General features: G+C 47.9%; 1 protein-coding gene across 2 annotated transcripts; it reads left to right on the top strand.

Moving 5' to 3' along the window:
• Positions 1 to 5582: 5582 nt before the first annotated feature.
• On the top strand, positions 5583 to 16251 carry LOC114770155 (integrin beta-8-like). Of its 2 annotated transcripts, XM_028963811.1 has the most exons (15): positions 5586 to 5977; positions 6386 to 6474; positions 6988 to 7159; positions 7260 to 7506; positions 8647 to 8812; positions 8944 to 9102; positions 9171 to 9266; positions 9566 to 9655; positions 10503 to 10646; positions 11346 to 11727; positions 11851 to 12073; positions 12773 to 12873; positions 12995 to 13117; positions 15629 to 15789; positions 15860 to 16251. In XM_028963811.1, the coding sequence occupies exons 1-15, from the start codon at positions 5908 to 5910 to the stop codon at positions 15983 to 15985; spliced, it is 2349 nt and encodes a 782-aa protein (XP_028819644.1). In that variant the 5' UTR covers positions 5586 to 5907; the 3' UTR covers positions 15986 to 16251. The 2 variants fall into 2 exon arrangements, with proteins under 2 accessions (XP_028819642.1, XP_028819644.1); XM_028963809.1 differs by lacking the exons at positions 15629 to 15789; positions 15860 to 16251 and adding an exon at positions 13548 to 13969 and having other exon boundaries at positions 5583 to 5977.
• Positions 16252 to 17821: the final 1570 nt, after the last annotated feature.

Below are 17821 nucleotides of genomic sequence, written 5' to 3'. Positions count from 1 at the left end.
GCACGTGGAGGCCACACTCATATTTTGACTTTGTTTTAAGGACATTACATCAAAGTTGAATCAACCTGTAGAGTTTTTTTCCACTTTATTTTTGAGTGTGACTCCAAATCCAGACCTCCATGGGTTGATAAATTGGATTTCCATTGACAATTTTTGTTTGATTTTGTTGTCAACACATTCAATTATGTAAAGAACAAAGTATTTAATAAGAATATTTCATTCATTCAGATCTAGGATGTCTTATTTTTGTGTTCCCTTTATTTTTTGAGCAGTGTATGAGGGGGCACACGGATATCTGAAAGGGCCTCATGGTGGCAACAGAGGACAAACCCTCCTGACCATGACAAGTTGGCAATTCCTCAGGGGGAAAACTAACAATTTTAATTTCCTCATCAGATTATAATTTAACAGGTGTTAAACATCTGCTTGCTGGTTATCACTATGTTGGAGAGGAGGAACTAACTACCCACCCAGAATTTTTACTTGGGGTATAATTATCACCCAGAAGTTGAACTTTATGATTTCAAAAATTGGAGGAGCCTGTAGGAATGATTGACAGCTCTCACACCCCCTACTTCCTCATTCTGGATAATTTAAACCCCTCCCTGTTCATTCATGACACCCCCAGGTGTAGTGCAGTTCCCTTTCTCCTCCATTCTCTACACTCCTAATACCACTTGTACACAAACGTGACCATGCCCACTACATACACCACCATGTAGGTCAGGCACTTTAATTCAAGCACCCTGGTATGTGATTATGTTGAAAAAAGAAGTAGATACTTCTGTGTCCTTGAGGCCTGCAGATGTGCAGACGATGCCATCTAGAGGCAGCAGGAGAAACATTTAAATTTACAGCATTCAAATTTTATTTGTCACATACATACACGGTATGATATGCAGTGAAATGCTTTTAGCGACTGCTACAGACCACAGTATTGGAAATGTTGCAAGTATACAAGGAAAAACAAAATGCAAATATTGCTAACATAACCAAATATTACACTTTCACGTCATTAATATAAAATATGTGTAGCAGGTAGGGTGAAGGTGTGCAAATGAGTGAAAGTCAATGTATAAGATTAAAAAAAGCAACAAAAAAAAGAGTAAAATGAGCAGAGATTTTGTGCAAAGAGTACAGAGTGACTGAAAGTGAAAGTGCTGGAGTGTAATGGAGTTATCAGACGCCCTTTTTATCAGACACCCTTATCCAGAGCGCCTTACAATCAGCACAGTCCCCCTGAAGATGCTCAGGGTTAAGTGTCTTGCTCAGGGACACAATGGTAGTAAGTGGGGTTTGAACCTTGAACCAAAGGCGAGTCTGTTACCCACAAGACTACTAACACCCTAATAGTCAAAACTTCACTGAGCAAGCGAAGACTTTTCTTCCATTGCGTTCAGTTCAGCACGTGGCGTAACCTTGTTTTTTTTTTTTTTTTATTTTGTTGACGTCTGAGAAGCGAAGTCTCCACCACCAGGCTGCTGAGTCAGCAGACGGGTATTTTTCGATGGGAAAGACACGGCCGAGTTCCTGATTTTGCTGTGTACGAGGTCTCAGGCGGACGCGGTCCAACCACATGCAACTTAATCCCACACATGCAGAATAGGCCTCGCCTTGCCTCAGTGTCGCAAGGAAGGAGCCAAACGCGAGACTCCCCCATCGCAGAGCTGCACATTTCCTGCATGGTAACCAGGCCGGGGAGGGACGACCACTAATCATGGTGTTTGTCAGCGAGGGCCGGGCGTCTTTGGTCGCACTAAGGTAGTGGGTTCGGGAGAAGTTTCTTGTAGCTCCGTGTGAGGGTAAAAGCCATCATGCAGCCTCCCACCTCTTCGGCGCTTCAGAGACAAGGAGGAGACACTCTGTCCTTTTCCGTGGTTGTGGCTCGATAGAGCTGAGCCTGGGGCGGCCTTGCTGAAAATAGGCTCACCTGAGCGAGTAACGTCAACCCGCTGACCCCTGTGCTGACCCCCGAGCTAACCCCTGCTCACCAATATGGTGACGTTACTCATCTGGCCACAGCATCGCCGGGGACTTTCTCTCTTCGCTGCCAGACGGAAGAAGTTGTGGTTTGTTTGTAATGTCTGGATGTGTGTGTGTGTGTGTGTGTGTGTGTGTGTGTATATGTGTGTGCGTAAGTTACTTTACATCATGCGCTCAGGTCAGTGTGTTTGTTGCAGTGTGTGACTTTGGCTTTGAATGACGTGCTGCTGGGGTCGGTGTGTGGGAGAGGTTCTGCTGAATTCAACAGAATTCTCAGCAATGAAAGCTCTGCGGTTGTGTGTGTGCTCACTGGGGGAATTCAGTGGTAAATAAATCAGATTCTCTCTGGTCCGGGACTCCTGGGTCGTGTCACTGATGACATCGTGGCCTCTTTTTTCTGGTTTTCCAGGCCCACGTACAGTTCTAAAGTTCCCGCTGCCATCGTAGAGCGTAGCTGCCTTCCGTGGGTGGGGACTTTATGACCTTGTTATGATAATTTCACTTCACACAGCGGATCCACAGCTGAAAACAGACAAAGAGCGACAAAGAACAGAGAGACCGGGCTCGAGTTATGGCCGAGTGTTTTCTTCTTTTCCTGATAGGAGAGGCCCTAGAAGGCCCTGACTACCTCCAGTGTCCAGCGTTGACCAATAATCATGCTGTCCCATTACACACTCAACAGAACCGCACAATACCTAACATCAGTTCCTAGCTCACTATTGAAGAGTCGAGCGGACGGGCGCCTTCTTCCATACAAACCGCCTTCTGGTTCCGTCTGATGTTGTTATGGTGCAGGATTAGAGAAGGTCACGCCCGGGTTCCGTGTTTAATAAACAGTGCTTATGTCAGGTGGACTGCTGAGGAGTAGCTGTCAGGGTGGAGTCACGCCGGCGGCGGCCCCCATTGATGACCTTTGACCCCCAAGGACACGCAATGGACTGCAGGAATGTGGACAGTAACCCGCAAGTTCTCTCATCCTTTTCCACACCAACAAAACTGAATGAATGAGCGTAGCACTCTCACTTTCGGTAGGAAAACACCAAACACTGACCTTGTGTGCATTTCACAAGACAAACTGAGCGTGTGTGTGTGAGTGCAGGACAAAGGGAGGAGGGGTTTCTGGTTGATTAGGACTGAGAGCCAAATGTGACGGACTGGAAGGGAATTTAGACCAAGCGGGCTGAGCAGAAAAACAAACACAAAGAGCCGAGACAAAAAGAGATTTTTTTTGGTGCTCAGCTCCCCACCCCCACCCCCAAACTCCAACTTCAGTTTACAAAATGTACACAAGTCTCACGGCTCACGTTACAGATCTTTACTGTTCAAGACAGTGATGGAGGCCAGAAAAAGACATTTCCATTTGACACATTCCCAGCCCAGCCTGTTTCCTGCACCCCCAGCAGCAGTACGAGTGTTTTCGGTGTCCCAAAAACCCAATATCAGCACTCTCAATAAAATGGGAGATCAAGCGATCAAACGTATTAAAAGCTGCTTTGGTTGACGGATTTAAACTTCCTGAGGAGTTCTGATTGCATCAGGCAAATGTAATGCCTGGAATCCCTGGATTAGGACATGCATTTCAACACTCCTGTACACAAAAAAGGCCTATTCCTTTACTCACGCTTTTATTTGTTGTTTTGGGGAGGGGGGGAATCCAAATATACTAGTAAGCAATTTCTTTATCTGTATTAAAGTCATCAACCATAGCCTGAAGGATGTTTCTTCCCTGACACATGGAACACAGAGTTTTTGCAAACTTTACTTTGATGCTTAGAATAATATTTTTTAAAGAGCTTTAAGTTTCTCCCATCGCCTCAGTCACTGCCGCCGATCAAAACATGGCACATGGTATTACGATCCATCCAATCATCATCAGCTCTTTCTTTGTGGCCATGACACCCCATTCCAAAGAAACGAAAAAAAGCAGGATAAAAAGTGAACAATTAAACTTTTTTTTTAAAGTTTCCCTCAATGATGGGTCATTTCGAGGTCATTGGGGGAAGTGTTTACATTTTACTACTTTTTATGTCTGGTGTCTGGTGGCATTTTGACTGCTTGTAATGTCACCAGCAAGCAACGGGAATCAAAAATATCAAATGTCGAAACTTGGATTTATCGGTCAACCACCAGAAATGCATATGTAAATGGAGATCAGATAAGGAATAAATGTCTTTTTTCTTAGAGGAATATTTTCTCAGCATCGAGTTCCATTCATGATCTTTCTGCCAGGGGGTTGTTTCGGGTTTTTTTCTGGCTCCAGGCTGGAATTTGTGGGAAATAAAACCCTGCAGCGTCTTTTTCTCACGTTATCCGCCATTCACGGCCGGCCGTCACCCTGAAGGCCCCCACTGCCGCAGAACCTTCTGGTCTGGACCGAGTTCCTCTCATCCTGGGGAACAGGGAACCGCATTGTTCCATTATGAGCTTGGTTTGGTTTATAAAAGTGAAAGTGAAGTGATTGTCATTGTGAAACACAGCAGCACAGCACACGGTGACACAACGAAATGTGTTCTCTGCTTTTAACCATCACTCCTGTTGAGCAGTGGGCAGCCATGACAGGCTGGGCAGCTGAGTGGCTGAACGGACTGTGGCCCTTACTTGGCGCCCCGGGAGAGAAATTCCTCAAGGGCCGCACACGCAGGGTTGCCAGATACAGCTGGTTGTTCCCGACCAATATGTGTTCGAAATATTGCCAGAACACATTTGCGTTTCCTTCTATATACACACATATATAAAGCGTCGTGAAAACAATTTATTCAACTGTATTATCTCTTTGCTCGCCATTACAATCCGCCCAATCTGGAAACGCTGGAAGCGAACTGGCCAATCAGAGCGGTCCCCAGCGCGTCCGTCGTCATGGCGACCTAGCGTGCTGGTATCGGCTTCGCTAGCCTCATTAGCCAGAAAGCTAAAGCAAGGACGCGGTGGCAGGAAAAGAAGTCCCACAGTGGGACTCGCTGTGCAGGGAGCTCATGAAATAGTAAGAGGACAATAAAGGTTAAAAAAAAAAAGATAAAGATAAAAAAATATATATATAAAATAAATAAATAAATAAATCGGTCCGTGTGCGTACAGGACTCACAGATGATGTAGAGATCAGCAATGTTTACCGTGACACATTTTTTCAATTTTATTACAGAAGACTATATTTATATTGATGACGTGAATGGGTCATAAGGCGTAAAATGACAGACGGATGAGTGAAGTCGGGAGTACGACTGTATTTGTAGGCGTGTACCGCGCTATTATGAAGTATTTGTGGTGCGTGTACCGCGTTATTATGAAGTATTTGTAGGCGTGTACCGCGTTATTATGAAGTATTTGTAGGCGTGTACCGCGTTATTATGAAGTATTTGTGGTGCGTGTACCGCGTTATTATGAAGTATTTGTAGGCGTGTACCGCGTTATTATGAAGTATTTGTAGGCGTGTACCGCGTTATTATGAAGTATTTGTAGGCGTGTACCGCGTTATTATGAAGTATTTGTAGGCGTGTACCGCGTTATTATTAAGCATTTGTGGTGCGTGTCCTGGCGTAACGTGGACGCGCGCAGGAGCGGAGTATCTGCTCCGACCCAGATCTCCCGCCTACTCTCTGGCTCCGCTGACCCGGCAGTGTGGGCTGCGGCGCCGCATAAAAAGCGAAAGGCTCGGCGCGCCCGGCTCCACATGAAGCGAAAGCGCGTACAGGTGACTCCGGGCCCCGCGGGAAACGCGGAGCACCTGCGGGCCGGAGCGAGAGGCGGACCCGGATTAAGCGCTCGTCGGATTAGGAGGGGGGGGCGAGTCGCGCCGCCTCGCGATGCGCGCCCCTCCGCGCCTTTTGTTCGCGGAGCCGCCGCGGGCTGCTGCTCGGCGTCCCGGATCGCAGCGCTAGGGACCCGGACACGGCCGGGCTGTGCCGCTCCCGCCTCCGCCGCGCCGCGATGACTTCCTGGCGACGGGAGCCGCTGGTCCCCGCGCTGCTGTCGGTGCTGATCGGCGTGATCGCGTCCGGTGAGTGAATCTGCACCACACGCACCTAGACGCCGCTCTCAGCCCCACTGGGTCCCTCTGCGCCCTCGATCCTGCTGTCTGCATGCAGTGGCTCCTCTGTCCCCAGGATCAGAATTGTCACAGGGTCTGTCACAGGGTCTGTGGCAATTCTGCATTGTTTTTTTTTTTTTACACACATTTACATTTATGGCATTTATCAGAAGCCCTTGTCCAGAGCGACTTTCAATCAGTTGCTACACATCATACATGGAACGGCGTGGCCCCTGGGCGCCCCTGCCTGCGGCCGGGACCGGGGGCCACCGGGTGGTTCCTGAGCGCGAGTGGCCCAGCAGATTCTTGTGGTCTGTGCGGCGCCGGTCGGGAGGAGCCCATTCATGTGCTAATTATGCCTGTCTGTTTGTTCGGCAGCGGAGGACCACTGTGCGTCGTCGGCCCTCGTCTCCACGTGTCCCGAGTGCCTGAGCCGAGGACCCGCCTGCGCCTGGTGTTATCAGGAGGTAGCTGCTCTCGAGTTAAACGCCTGCGAGCGGGTGTATGACCCCTGGCCTCACCCCTCACACAGAACCCTGGGCTCTTAAGTCCCCTGCCCTCGTAAAGGGTGGTCGTTGCTGGTTTTAACGGCCGCGGGAACCGGCGGTAAACGTCAGGTGCTTTCCCAGCCACTCCCGGGCATTGGAAATCCGTAATCAGCCGAAGACGGAGAAGGTTTCCCAGGGAGGAGATATTTTTTCAAGGTCCGGTAGGCCGGAATGAATGTTTTCTAGATGGGACAGTGTTGGCCTGTTGTTTAAGGAAGCGGCCCCATATTCAGAAGGTTGCCGGTTCGAATCCCGACCCGCCAAGGTGCCACTAAGCACAGCACCATCCAAATACACAGCACCGTCCTCATGGCTGCCCACTGCTCAATAACGGTGACAATGGCAATCACTTAACTTTCACTTAGATGGTTCTTGTGGTCAGACGAGTTCTTCGCTCTGACAAATCACAGTTCCGATCTCTCCGGTGAACAGGACTTCCTGGACGGAGCTCACGCGAGCCAGAGGTGTGACTCCGCCGCCAACCTGCTGAGGAAGGGCTGCTCCGAGAACATGATGGCGAACCCGCAGGTGAGGGTGGAGGTCAACGCCACCCTCAGCAGCTCGCAGGTGGCACCCAGGGACGTCAGCCTCCACCTGCGGCCAGGTAGGTCCAGGGGTTAGCGGACTGGTTGGTGAGAGTTCCCCTCCGGTCTCGTCTCTGATTGGTCGGTTCAGGTTGTGGGTTTTTTTGTGTCTCCTTTCAGGGGCCGAGAGCAGCTTTGTGGTGGAGGTGCAGCAGTTGGAGCGTTACCCCGTGGATCTGTACTACCTGGTCGATGTCTCGGCCTCCATGCAGGACAACCTGGACCGGCTGAAGAGTGTGGGCGTGGCCTTGTCCCACAGCATGAGGGAATATTCCAGTGACTTCCGTGTCGGATTTGGCTCCTTCGTGGACAAGCCAGTGTCTCCGTACATCAATGTGCATCCTTCCAAAATCCAGAACCCGTGCAGGTACGGCACTGGCTGACAGAACATGACATGAGAACACAGCCAATCATAACAAGTAACAGTGACGTCAATGGGACTAAACTGGTGACTTAATCAGCAGCTTTCCCATAATCCATCTGAACCATTTTCTGAAGGGGTTATTGTGAGTTTCCTGAGGGTAGTAACTACACTACCAGTCAAAAGTTTGGACACTCCAACATTTCACACTCTTGTCTTCTCTACTCCACCTTAAGTTGGACAAAGGAAACGGTTTCCAACAGTCCTGAAGGTTCTGCTGAACACTTTCTTATCATTCACTCATGTTAACAAGCATCTCATCAAGTGGCTTTTGATGTGACAAGTGTGAACAAAGCAGCCATGAAGGTAAAAAGAGTTAAAAACAGATTCCTCAAACATACAACAAATAATAAATATGTTTATTACATTGGATTCTTACAAAATGGCTCAAATTTAGTCTCAGAGTTGGGGCATCCAGACTTTTGACTGGTAGTGTAGAAGTAAAAAAAAAACACTGTAATTTGTACAGTAGCAGTTGAAGCAAACAGTAGAAACAACAGTACCACTTTACAGCAAGTGTACATGAAATTGCATGAATTCATATGTAATTCATGTACAAAAATCAATGAATTCACACATGAACTGCATCATGAGTTTCTATATAAATGCATGAAATAATCAGGTCTCGTGTATGCTTTAATGAAGGAATCGAAGAGAAATCAAGTCTAATGGGGCAGTGGTGGCCTAGGAAGCGGCCCCATAATCGGAAGCTTACCAGTTCGAATCCCAATCTGCCAAGGTGCCACTGAGGTGCCACTGAGCAAAGCACCGTCCCCACACACAGCTCCCTGGGCGCCTGTCATGGCTGCCCACTGCTTAATAACGGTGGTGCTTAAAAGCAGAGAACACATTTTGTTGTGTCATCGTGTGCTGTGCACCACAATGACAATCACTTCACTTTCATGAGTTATTAATCATGTTCATGCAGTTTATGAAGTATAAATGACTGCAATTTCTGAAATAACGTTTGTGTGTGGAACTGGGTCATTACTGGAGCAGTCAGTCTGCAGGACCATTTTTTCTGTTATATATGGGTCGCGGTATGTCACACAGCCGTTACCCAGAATCCTTTGTGTGTCTCTGCAGCGATTACGAGGTGCAGTGTCGTCCGGCCCACGGCTTCATCCACGTGCTGCGGGTGACGGAGAACGTGACGGAGCTGACGCGTGTCATCGATCAGCAGAGGATCTCTGGGAACATGGACACGCCCGAGGGAACCTTTGACGCCATGCTGCAGGCCGTGGTGTGCCAGGTGAGAACCAGAGACGCACACCTTCTCAGAACATTTGGCGCAACAAAGGGTGTAACAGGAACGTAAATACCGGCACGCACACTGGGTCAAAGGTTGCTGAGAAGGTGTGCACGTTGTCTGAATTCTGACAGAAGGACATTGGGTGGCGTCCTGAGGCAAAGCACCTGCTCCTGGTGATGACCGACCAGCCGTCCCACTTGGCGCTGGACAGCAAGCTGGCTGGCATCGTTGTACCTCATGACGGGAAGTGCCACCTTGAAGGCAACACCTACGTCCAGACAGCTAATATGGTGAGGACACGGTTACATCTCTACCTGACCACACCCCCCTCTACATGGTTTCTATTCTGGTCTCTCAGGAACACCCAACCATTGGCCAACTGGCTGAGAAGCTTCTGGAGAACAACATCTACTCCATATTCGCAGTGGACCAGGTGCAATATAAGTGGTATGAGGTAATTTGTCTTATTCCCGCATTGGACTGAATGGAACACACACACACAGATTTCACTAAGCTCACAGGATCATTAGATCAGGTCAGTAGGACTTTTTTTTTACATTAAATGCAACTTAAGTTGCTTTGTGTAATGGCAATAACATATAAAAGTGTATATAAATAACAAACCAATGAAAGAGTATTAAACCAAAGAAAATGGTCGTCATTTTTTTATAAACCGAAAGCAATTTTTTTTTTTCAAAAACACATTTATATGTTCCAGAATGCAGTAAAAAAAAATCTGAATCTGCTCCCCAGGATCTGGTGGATCTGCTGCCAGGCACGTATCTGGGCCGACTGCTGCCAAAAGCCTCCAACCTGAAAGACCTGGTGGTGGAGGCGTACAAGGTGGGTGAGCTTTACTCAATTAGAGCTTTACTCGTATACTCCGAGCCTCCAGTACTGCTCGCCTGGTCTCTCCATCTCTGAAGGTACGAGGAAGACACTCATCTAGACTCTTCTCTGTCTCGGCCCCTCGGTGGTGGAATGAACTTGAGGTCAGAACAGCTCAGTCACTGAGCACTTTCAAACGGCAGCTCAAGACCTTCCTCTTTAGAGAACATTAAGATGAACTTGTAACCTTCTTATTGTCTGACTTCTGTATAGAAACTACAACAGAGTGAATAAAAGATTGTATTTATAGTTGGGGGTCCTAGTGAACCAGAATTGATCACTTTATTGATGGTAACCTGAAAGCACGTTGTAAGTCGCTCTGGATAAGGGCGTCTGCCAAATGCATTAAATGGAAATGTGAATGGAAATGTACTCTGAAATGAGGCATGATGGAGACGTCACTGCTGTCATCGCTGCGGTTGCCCAGGTGCTTTCCTTGCCACTTATTCATGGGTGAAGGTCACCATGGGCAAACACTCAGACGAAACTGAAACCGAAAACCACTGGCACATGACTTCCTCTGCTCACCGGAGGCGGAACGTTCCGTCCGTGCAGGACCTGTAGAACCTGGCAGACAGAGCATCGCTTTATTCACGGCCGGGGATCGACGTCGACCGACACAAAGCGCTGCTGAGCCGTTTCAGACAATGGAGCCTTTCTGCTGCCGAATGCCTCATTTACATTCTCCTCCTCTCCCTCCCCCCAGCTCTCACACTGGTCTTACACACACACACACACACACACACACACGTTAACACACATTTATCTGCCGTTTCGTGTGTGTGTTTGTTTGGGTGTGTAGAATCTACTGTCGGACGTGGCGGTGGAGGTGACGATGGACAGCGCTCATGTCCAGAGGTTCTGGGTGAACGTGGCCACAGTCTGTCCGGACGGCTCCAGCAGGGCTGGGAGTAGCAGGTGCAGCAACGTCCAGCCAGGCCAAACGGTACAAACACACACACACAACACAACACAAAATACCTCCGGACCAATCTCTGTCGCTGAGTGTAAATCTCCAACTAAGGACCTTAAGGCCTTAAACCGATCTGGAATGGGTGCTGCTGGACTCTGGCCCCGTCCTCTTTGTTAAGCTGACCGGTGTGTGTGTGGCACAGTGCAGGTTGGGAAAGCAAGAAACAGTAACAACTGTCATGTGACCTCTCCAGATTCCGAAGGTCCCAGACGGCGGTCGTTCGGGTCGTCCCCCCGGGCTTTTATTTTGTGCTTGTACAACATGCCGCCTCCATCAGCCTCACCCGTGCGTGTCAACAGCGGCGCTTCCTGTCGAGCTCCCGCCCCTCGCCGCCACCAATTTACATTTCTAATGAGCCTTGAGGAGGCATTTCTCTGCCAAAACACACACGGCCTTCCAGAAGGGCCTAGACCTGACCGCAACGTCACTCCTCCCCCTCTCATAACACATCTCCCATCTCCCGTGGCGTCGCATATTACTCTCAGGAACCAAGGCCATGAACTGGAGGAACCACCGATATTATAAAACACATCAATATTTCAAATATGTTGTTGATTCCATTTTGCAGAACAGTTTCTTGTCAGTACGTACGAAGTGATTTTCTGTTTGTACTGAGATGTATTCTCCAGATCTAATGTTTTTGTGTGTGTGTGTGTGTGTGTGTGTATGTAGGTGTTTTTTAATGTAACCGTAGGGATGACTAGCTGCCCTGCAGACGATGTGGACGAAGACGTGCTGTTGACCGTACAGCCCGTGGGATTTAACGAGTCAGTGGCCGTCCGGGTGAAACAGACCTGCGGGTGCGACTGTGGCCTGGCGGGCCGTTGCCACGACAACGGCGAATCCGGCTCCTGCGGTGCTGCCGATGAAGAGGCGCGGTTGGCGGGGCACCGGCAGTGCCAGGCTGAAGGTTCCGGAACCGTCTGTAGCGGGAGGGGGAGCTGCGTGTGCGGGATGTGTGTCTGTCACCATGGCAACCTGGGCGCCGTTTACGGGAAGTTCTGCGAGTTGGACGACTTTTCTTGCCCCTATCAGGACGGCCTGCTCTGTGGAGGTGTGTTGTGATGGTGACGTCACTCTGACAGGGAGGGTCTCTCAGCTGGTTCTCGTCCAGACCTGAAGCCTTCTGTGTGTGTGTGTGTGTGTGTGTGTGTGTGTGTGTGTGTGTGTGTTGCAGGTCGTGGCCAGTGTGTTTTGGGCGAGTGCCGCTGCCAGACGGGCTGGACTGGTGAGAGCTGTGGCTGTCCCATCTCCGCGGAAACGTGCCGCTCGAACGATGGCATCCTGTGCAGTGGCCACGGCAGGTGTGTGTGTGGCAGCTGTGTGTGTGACGAGCCGCAGCGCTCCGGACGCCTCTGTGACAAGTGTCCCACCTGCTACAGCTCCTGCCAGACACACTGGTGAGAGTCGCGCGATGAAAAAGACCGCAAATCCGTCCAAATGTCACATTACGGTTTGAATGTTTGTCCTTCTACTATTAATCTGTAGCCCACCTGTTCGGTATTCAATTCTAATTTGAATATAACATAATGATGTAATTCTGTTACAATAATCATCATAGTTGTTGTTTGTAAGTGTTGTGTTGTGTGAAAGTGAAGTGATTGTTAAACACTGCAGCACAGTACTTGGTGACACAACGAAATGTATTCCCACCTTTTAACAGCACCGACACAAACAAGTCTGTCAGTGTTATCAGAAAAAAATCTGTGTCAAACATTGATCAAATATTGATTTACCTAAAGGTTTTTTTTTTCATTTTCATCAAACAACGACATGATGTGTGTAGAGAAAGAAACTCTGAGCTGCAATACAATATTGTTCTCCATCTGTAGAAGATTATTCATTATGTTACAGAGTTGGTAGAGACCGACAGCCAGTTCTTCAACCACCATCACTACATATCAACATCAACATTATTAACTCTTTCACTTTTTAATCTGGGAGGTTTTTTTATACAGTCCCTCCCCGAACTATTTCACAGTTACTGATGGGAAGATGAAAACTATTTTCACTACTGACTAAAACTCTTCCACAGTGCAGCACATCTCAGATTGATCTCATTGTGCATCTCTCTCTCTCTCTCTCTCTCTCTCTCTCAGGATGTGTGTGAACTGCCACCTTTCCTATGGCCTCGGGCAGGGCAGCTCCAAGTGCAACAGAACCTGCTCCCCATTGGTGGATTATGTGGATGACATCACAGGTAGACCACCTGACCAGAGCTACATTCAAGATGAAAACAGACATCTGTTTCTATTTTTTTTTAAACTTCCTCCTCTGGCTGTGTGTGTGTGTGTGTGTGTGTGTGTGTTCTATGTTATTAGTGCAGGTGGGCGGGGCAGATGAACCCTGTCTGTACCCCAGCACCCATCGCTGCCACTACAGGTTCCAAATGGGCCGGAGCCAAGGCAAGGGCGTCCCGCAGCTACTAATCAGTAGGCACCCAGGTGACTCATGCAGGACTGGTTCATCACACCCACTATGTGGGCGTGGTCTTTTATTCAATTTACAAAGGGGGTGAAATTTGAATTAGCTATGTGATTTGTAACGAAGGAAGCTGATTGGCTCGTAAGTGATATGGCCTGAAGCCAGAAATACACACACACACACACACATACAGGTTCATTTGTTTGATTATTTTGGAATTTGTTGAGAATTATTATTAGATTAGAATCTCAGATCTGCACTAAGCACAGACGTGATTAAAGCTCTTCCTGCAGGTTTCTGTGTTCCGACACACACATACACACTACACACACACACACACACACACACATTCTGTACTGTACACTGTACTCACTAGTTTTGCCCCGCCCCCTCCCCGCCATTTCGGAACAGCTTTCTCCATTGTGTGCTGCCTCATCACATCTCCCACAGAGACACTGTCCTTCCTGGCAACTCCCACCTGGCCAGACTCCATCGGCAGGTTGTCATGGCAACGTGCTGAAATGTCAACACGCAGCTCTGGCCTCCATTGTGCTCGAGGTGCGTGGCGCGCATCCAAACCCACTGTGCGTTATGCAACGGCACCGATGAGACGATCAGCAGAGGGACCCCGACACCTGAAACCTCCAGGAACTTTACCGGCTCCGCCCGGTTTTTACATCAGCCGAGCACTTCCTGTGCGGCTCAGCACAACATCAGCTGCAGGGTTTCCCCCAAACGCTGCCAGACCTCAAACAGCCTACACACCGCCCTGCACTGAAGCGCACTGCAGAGCGACCTGATAGGTTGGTTTGCCTAGCAGAAACCGCCGAGCTGCAGGTTCTCCTCTTCACATCTGACAATCAGTAGGCATGTTGCCCAGGCTACTACCACCCTAAACTGATAAACTGAACGCGAGCACACTTTCCACCATCCGTTCTAGTGCTAAAGCTTCTAGAACGGATGGTGGAAAGTGTGCTCGCGTTCAGTTCATCAGTTTAGGGTTGTAGTAGCCTAGTGGGTAACACACTCGCCTATGAACCAGAAGACCCAGGTTCAAATCCCACTTACTACCATTGTGTCCCTGAGCAAGACACTTAACCCTAAATTGCTCCAGGGGGGACTGTCCCTGTAACTACTGATTGTAAGTCGCTCTGGATAAGGGCGTCTGATAAATGCCATAAATGTAAATGTAGTTTATAAACGCCGTTCTGGGGAAATATAGTTCCACAGCGGTATCAGTGCAGTCAGCTACAGGTTTAGTGACGTGACAATTAGTGATTGTCATTGTGAGCGCAGCACGCGGTGACACACAACGAAATGCATCCTCTGCATTTTAACCATCACCCTTAGTGAGCAGTGGGCAGCCATGATTGGTGTCCAGGGAGCAGGCTACCTTGATCAAGGGGATCTCAGTGGCGTTTCAAACCGAAACCTTCTGTTTACGAGTTCGCATCTTTACCTGTTAGGCCACCTCTGCCACCAAAAAGATTACCATCAGCACTATTTCTTTTAGATCACAGGATCAGAGCAAGTAACCTAATGGGTCACCTAACTAACATGCCTTTGGACACCGGGTGGAATCCGGAGGAAACCTACGCCTATGTGGGGAGAGTTGGGGAGAACTCCACCCACACACAAGAACCGAGCCGGGATCCAAAGTCACAGCCTTGGAGGCGTGAGCCCATGTCACTATTCGCCGCGTCACCGTGTGGTTCAGTGTTTATAAAGGGTGTTGAAATTAATCTCATAATCGATGCAGTGCAGAACATAATCGATTATTTCATAATTATGTTGCTTGGTGTTTTTCTGGTGGCGGTATATAAATTCTAGATAAAAAGTAGTGCAGTAGTGCACTGTTGTGGTCTGATCTGAGTACAGAGCGAGACCTTAACTCTCATCTCAATTATGTATTTTAATACTTAATGTGAAGTAATATAGAAAAATAGATGGGTTGCATCTTCTATCTCATTGGTTAAAATGAAAGAGTACTCCTCTCTCTCTCGCTTCTGATAAACGTGCTCGGGCCGAAGTAATCTCCAACCAAAATCCAGAGTCCTTCCATTGTTTAGAAGATTAAAGCTCCATGCCGTTAAAACTCCTCCCAGTAATTAACATGGACAAGTGAATTATTCATAAAGTAAATACTTTTATTATTTGTAACCGTCATTACGATGAAACACTCTAACAGTGTATTCGATTAGGTGTGGAGGTTCTGCAGTTCTCCACGTGGCCACCAGGTGCCGCCTGTCGCTTATTTCTACTGACTGTCAGTGGGAGTGAAATACTGGTCAGCGTTCCGAGGTTGGTGAGGCAATCCCAACACTCGAGCAAGGCGGTAAATGGAAGTGAAGTCGTGTTTGCAATCCGGACAGGAAGCGGCGTGTTTACTCAGGGCTGAGTGCCGGCCAGCGTGGAGTGGACGAGTGGACGACGTCTTGTTTGTGTGACTGGGATATGAAGGGAAACAGAGATTAAGGTGATAAAGGTCACAGCGAGGTTACATCTCTCTCTCTCTCTCTCTCTTTCTGCAGATTGCCTGCCCAGTCAGAGGTACTTTGTGACGTTCCTCAGCGTGTTCCTGCTCACTGTGGTCCTGGGCCTGGGAATCCTGGCGGTGCTGAGGATTCTGCTCAGACGCAGAGACTGGCCGAACATGCCCGGCCGGGCGGAGACGTTTGACCGCAACAACAAGGTTGGTGTGTGTGTGTTTATACAACTGTGCATTTGGGGTCATGTCACACTTCCTTTGTGTCTCCACACAGGACCTGTCGTTCATTCCCACGGCCAATGAGAAGACGATTACCTACCGACGGGACGGCCCCTCGGACCGGCCCCTGGAAATGCACTTTCAGGGGCAGAAGATTCCACTCAGTGAAGTTTGGCAGTGAGGTCAGGGGTCAGGATGCCTTCAGCAATAAGAATGTGTGTGTTTGTGTGTGTGTGTGTGTGTGCATGCGTGTAATTTATAATGTTGGCTATACACTACACTGCGGAAAATCTGGTCTGTGCTGCCATCTAGTGGCAGATCCGGGTTACCACTGCAACCGACAGATGCAACCTTGGTTTTATTTATTTATTTTATTTTATTTATTTTATTTTATTTATTTTATTGATGAAGCTCTTACTGTAGCCTCCGTCGATGACAAGCAATGTACTGGAGCATTAGAGTGGCAAATGACACATGTCACTTGTCCTCGACGTACTACTGACACCGGCGCTGTTGCTGCTGGGAGATGAACGGCAGGAGGGCTGGTCGGCCTGCCACTTTACTGCTGCAGAGGAATCAGTGGATTCTGTTCTCTGGTGGAAAACACTAATCTATTGTGATTTTTTTCTTTGTAAATCAGGTACGAACACCACTGAGAACTTCCTTTTAGTTCGAGTCCCAATTCCCGGCTATTTATTTTGGGCAGAGAATTTGCTCTGAAGGCCAGTAGTGACTGTTTTTGTAGTGATTGTAATAAAATGGTCAAACAGAAGTAACTTGGTCCTGTTCTTCATGGCACACAAGGTTTCCGTTTTCTTCTAGCGTGTCTAGCACACAATCCTGTGCGTTTGTGTGTTAGGTTTTATTTTTTAGGGCCTCGGCCAGGCGCTACTTGGGCCAGAACCGCCACTGGGTCCTGGGGGGAAAATTAATTCTCAATAAAATATCAATAAGTAATTTACTTGCAGAACACAAACTTTATTAAAATAATAGTAATTCTAATGGTGGATGCTCTTATCTATGGATGCGTAGGTGCGCTGGTTCAAATCCGCTCATGACCACCAAGGAACCGGCCGAGGTTGCTAACAAGGGACTGGCACTGACTAGTGGAGAAGACATGACTATAGGTCATGTACGAAATCAATATGTCTGGCTGGGTCTGGGTTCTGGGTTCGAGTACCAGTAAGGTGCTGGGATGTCACCTGTGGTTTTTGATTGACGTTCTGATCGTTTCGCACAGCTTTTTCCTGATTTGCATAATTAAGGATTACATTGAATTGCGTTCAGGCCACGTTCAGTTCCATTCCAATTGATCTTTTCCATCATGCAAGAAATCTTACTTGTCTATGTGATTAAAATCTCGGCATTCGCTTGGTGTGTTATATCTGTCTAGTTGACGAAACCTGGGAAGAATGTATGCACTGGGCCGTGTCCATGATGAAATTATGTCAATCACTTATCAAAGCCAAACAGTGCTGAATAAAAATGTTAGAGGGGAACGAGGTGATGGGCTGCAGAGGTGAAAGGTTAATCGGTCCCTGCAACACCCCTCAGGTGCGCGAGACGGTGGGTTGCTGTTGACCAGCAGGGGGCGCCCCTGCAGTCGTATTGTTCATTAAACTATTTTTTAAAACCCGATTCTTATAAATAATAATACATGTAGGGGCATCACAACAAGCTAAACCGAAATGTAGTAAATTATGTTTTTTATATTGAATAACCTTTTGATCTTCATTTAACATTTCTTACAGACAGCGGGCATCTCTTTAGAGGATAATCGGGGGAATATTTCCAGTTGAAGCATGAACTTGAATCATATTTAATTCATACCAAACTATTAGGTTTAACTGCACACATTTTATACATTTGACTGATTACAATAAATTCATAAAACGCGATTTATTGTTTTTCCCTGTCATCTTTAGTGTAGTTTTGCTTCGTAAAACTTTACTGCCAATAAAATGCAAATTTTTCTTATTGTTTGCTTCTCCGTTGTTGAAACAATTATAGATATTGT

This window comes from Denticeps clupeoides, chromosome 20, assembly GCF_900700375.1.
Source record: "Denticeps clupeoides chromosome 20, fDenClu1.1, whole genome shotgun sequence".
NCBI lineage: Eukaryota > Metazoa > Chordata > Actinopteri > Clupeiformes > Denticipitidae > Denticeps > Denticeps clupeoides.
This window is presented reverse-complemented; position numbering and strand designations above follow the sequence as displayed.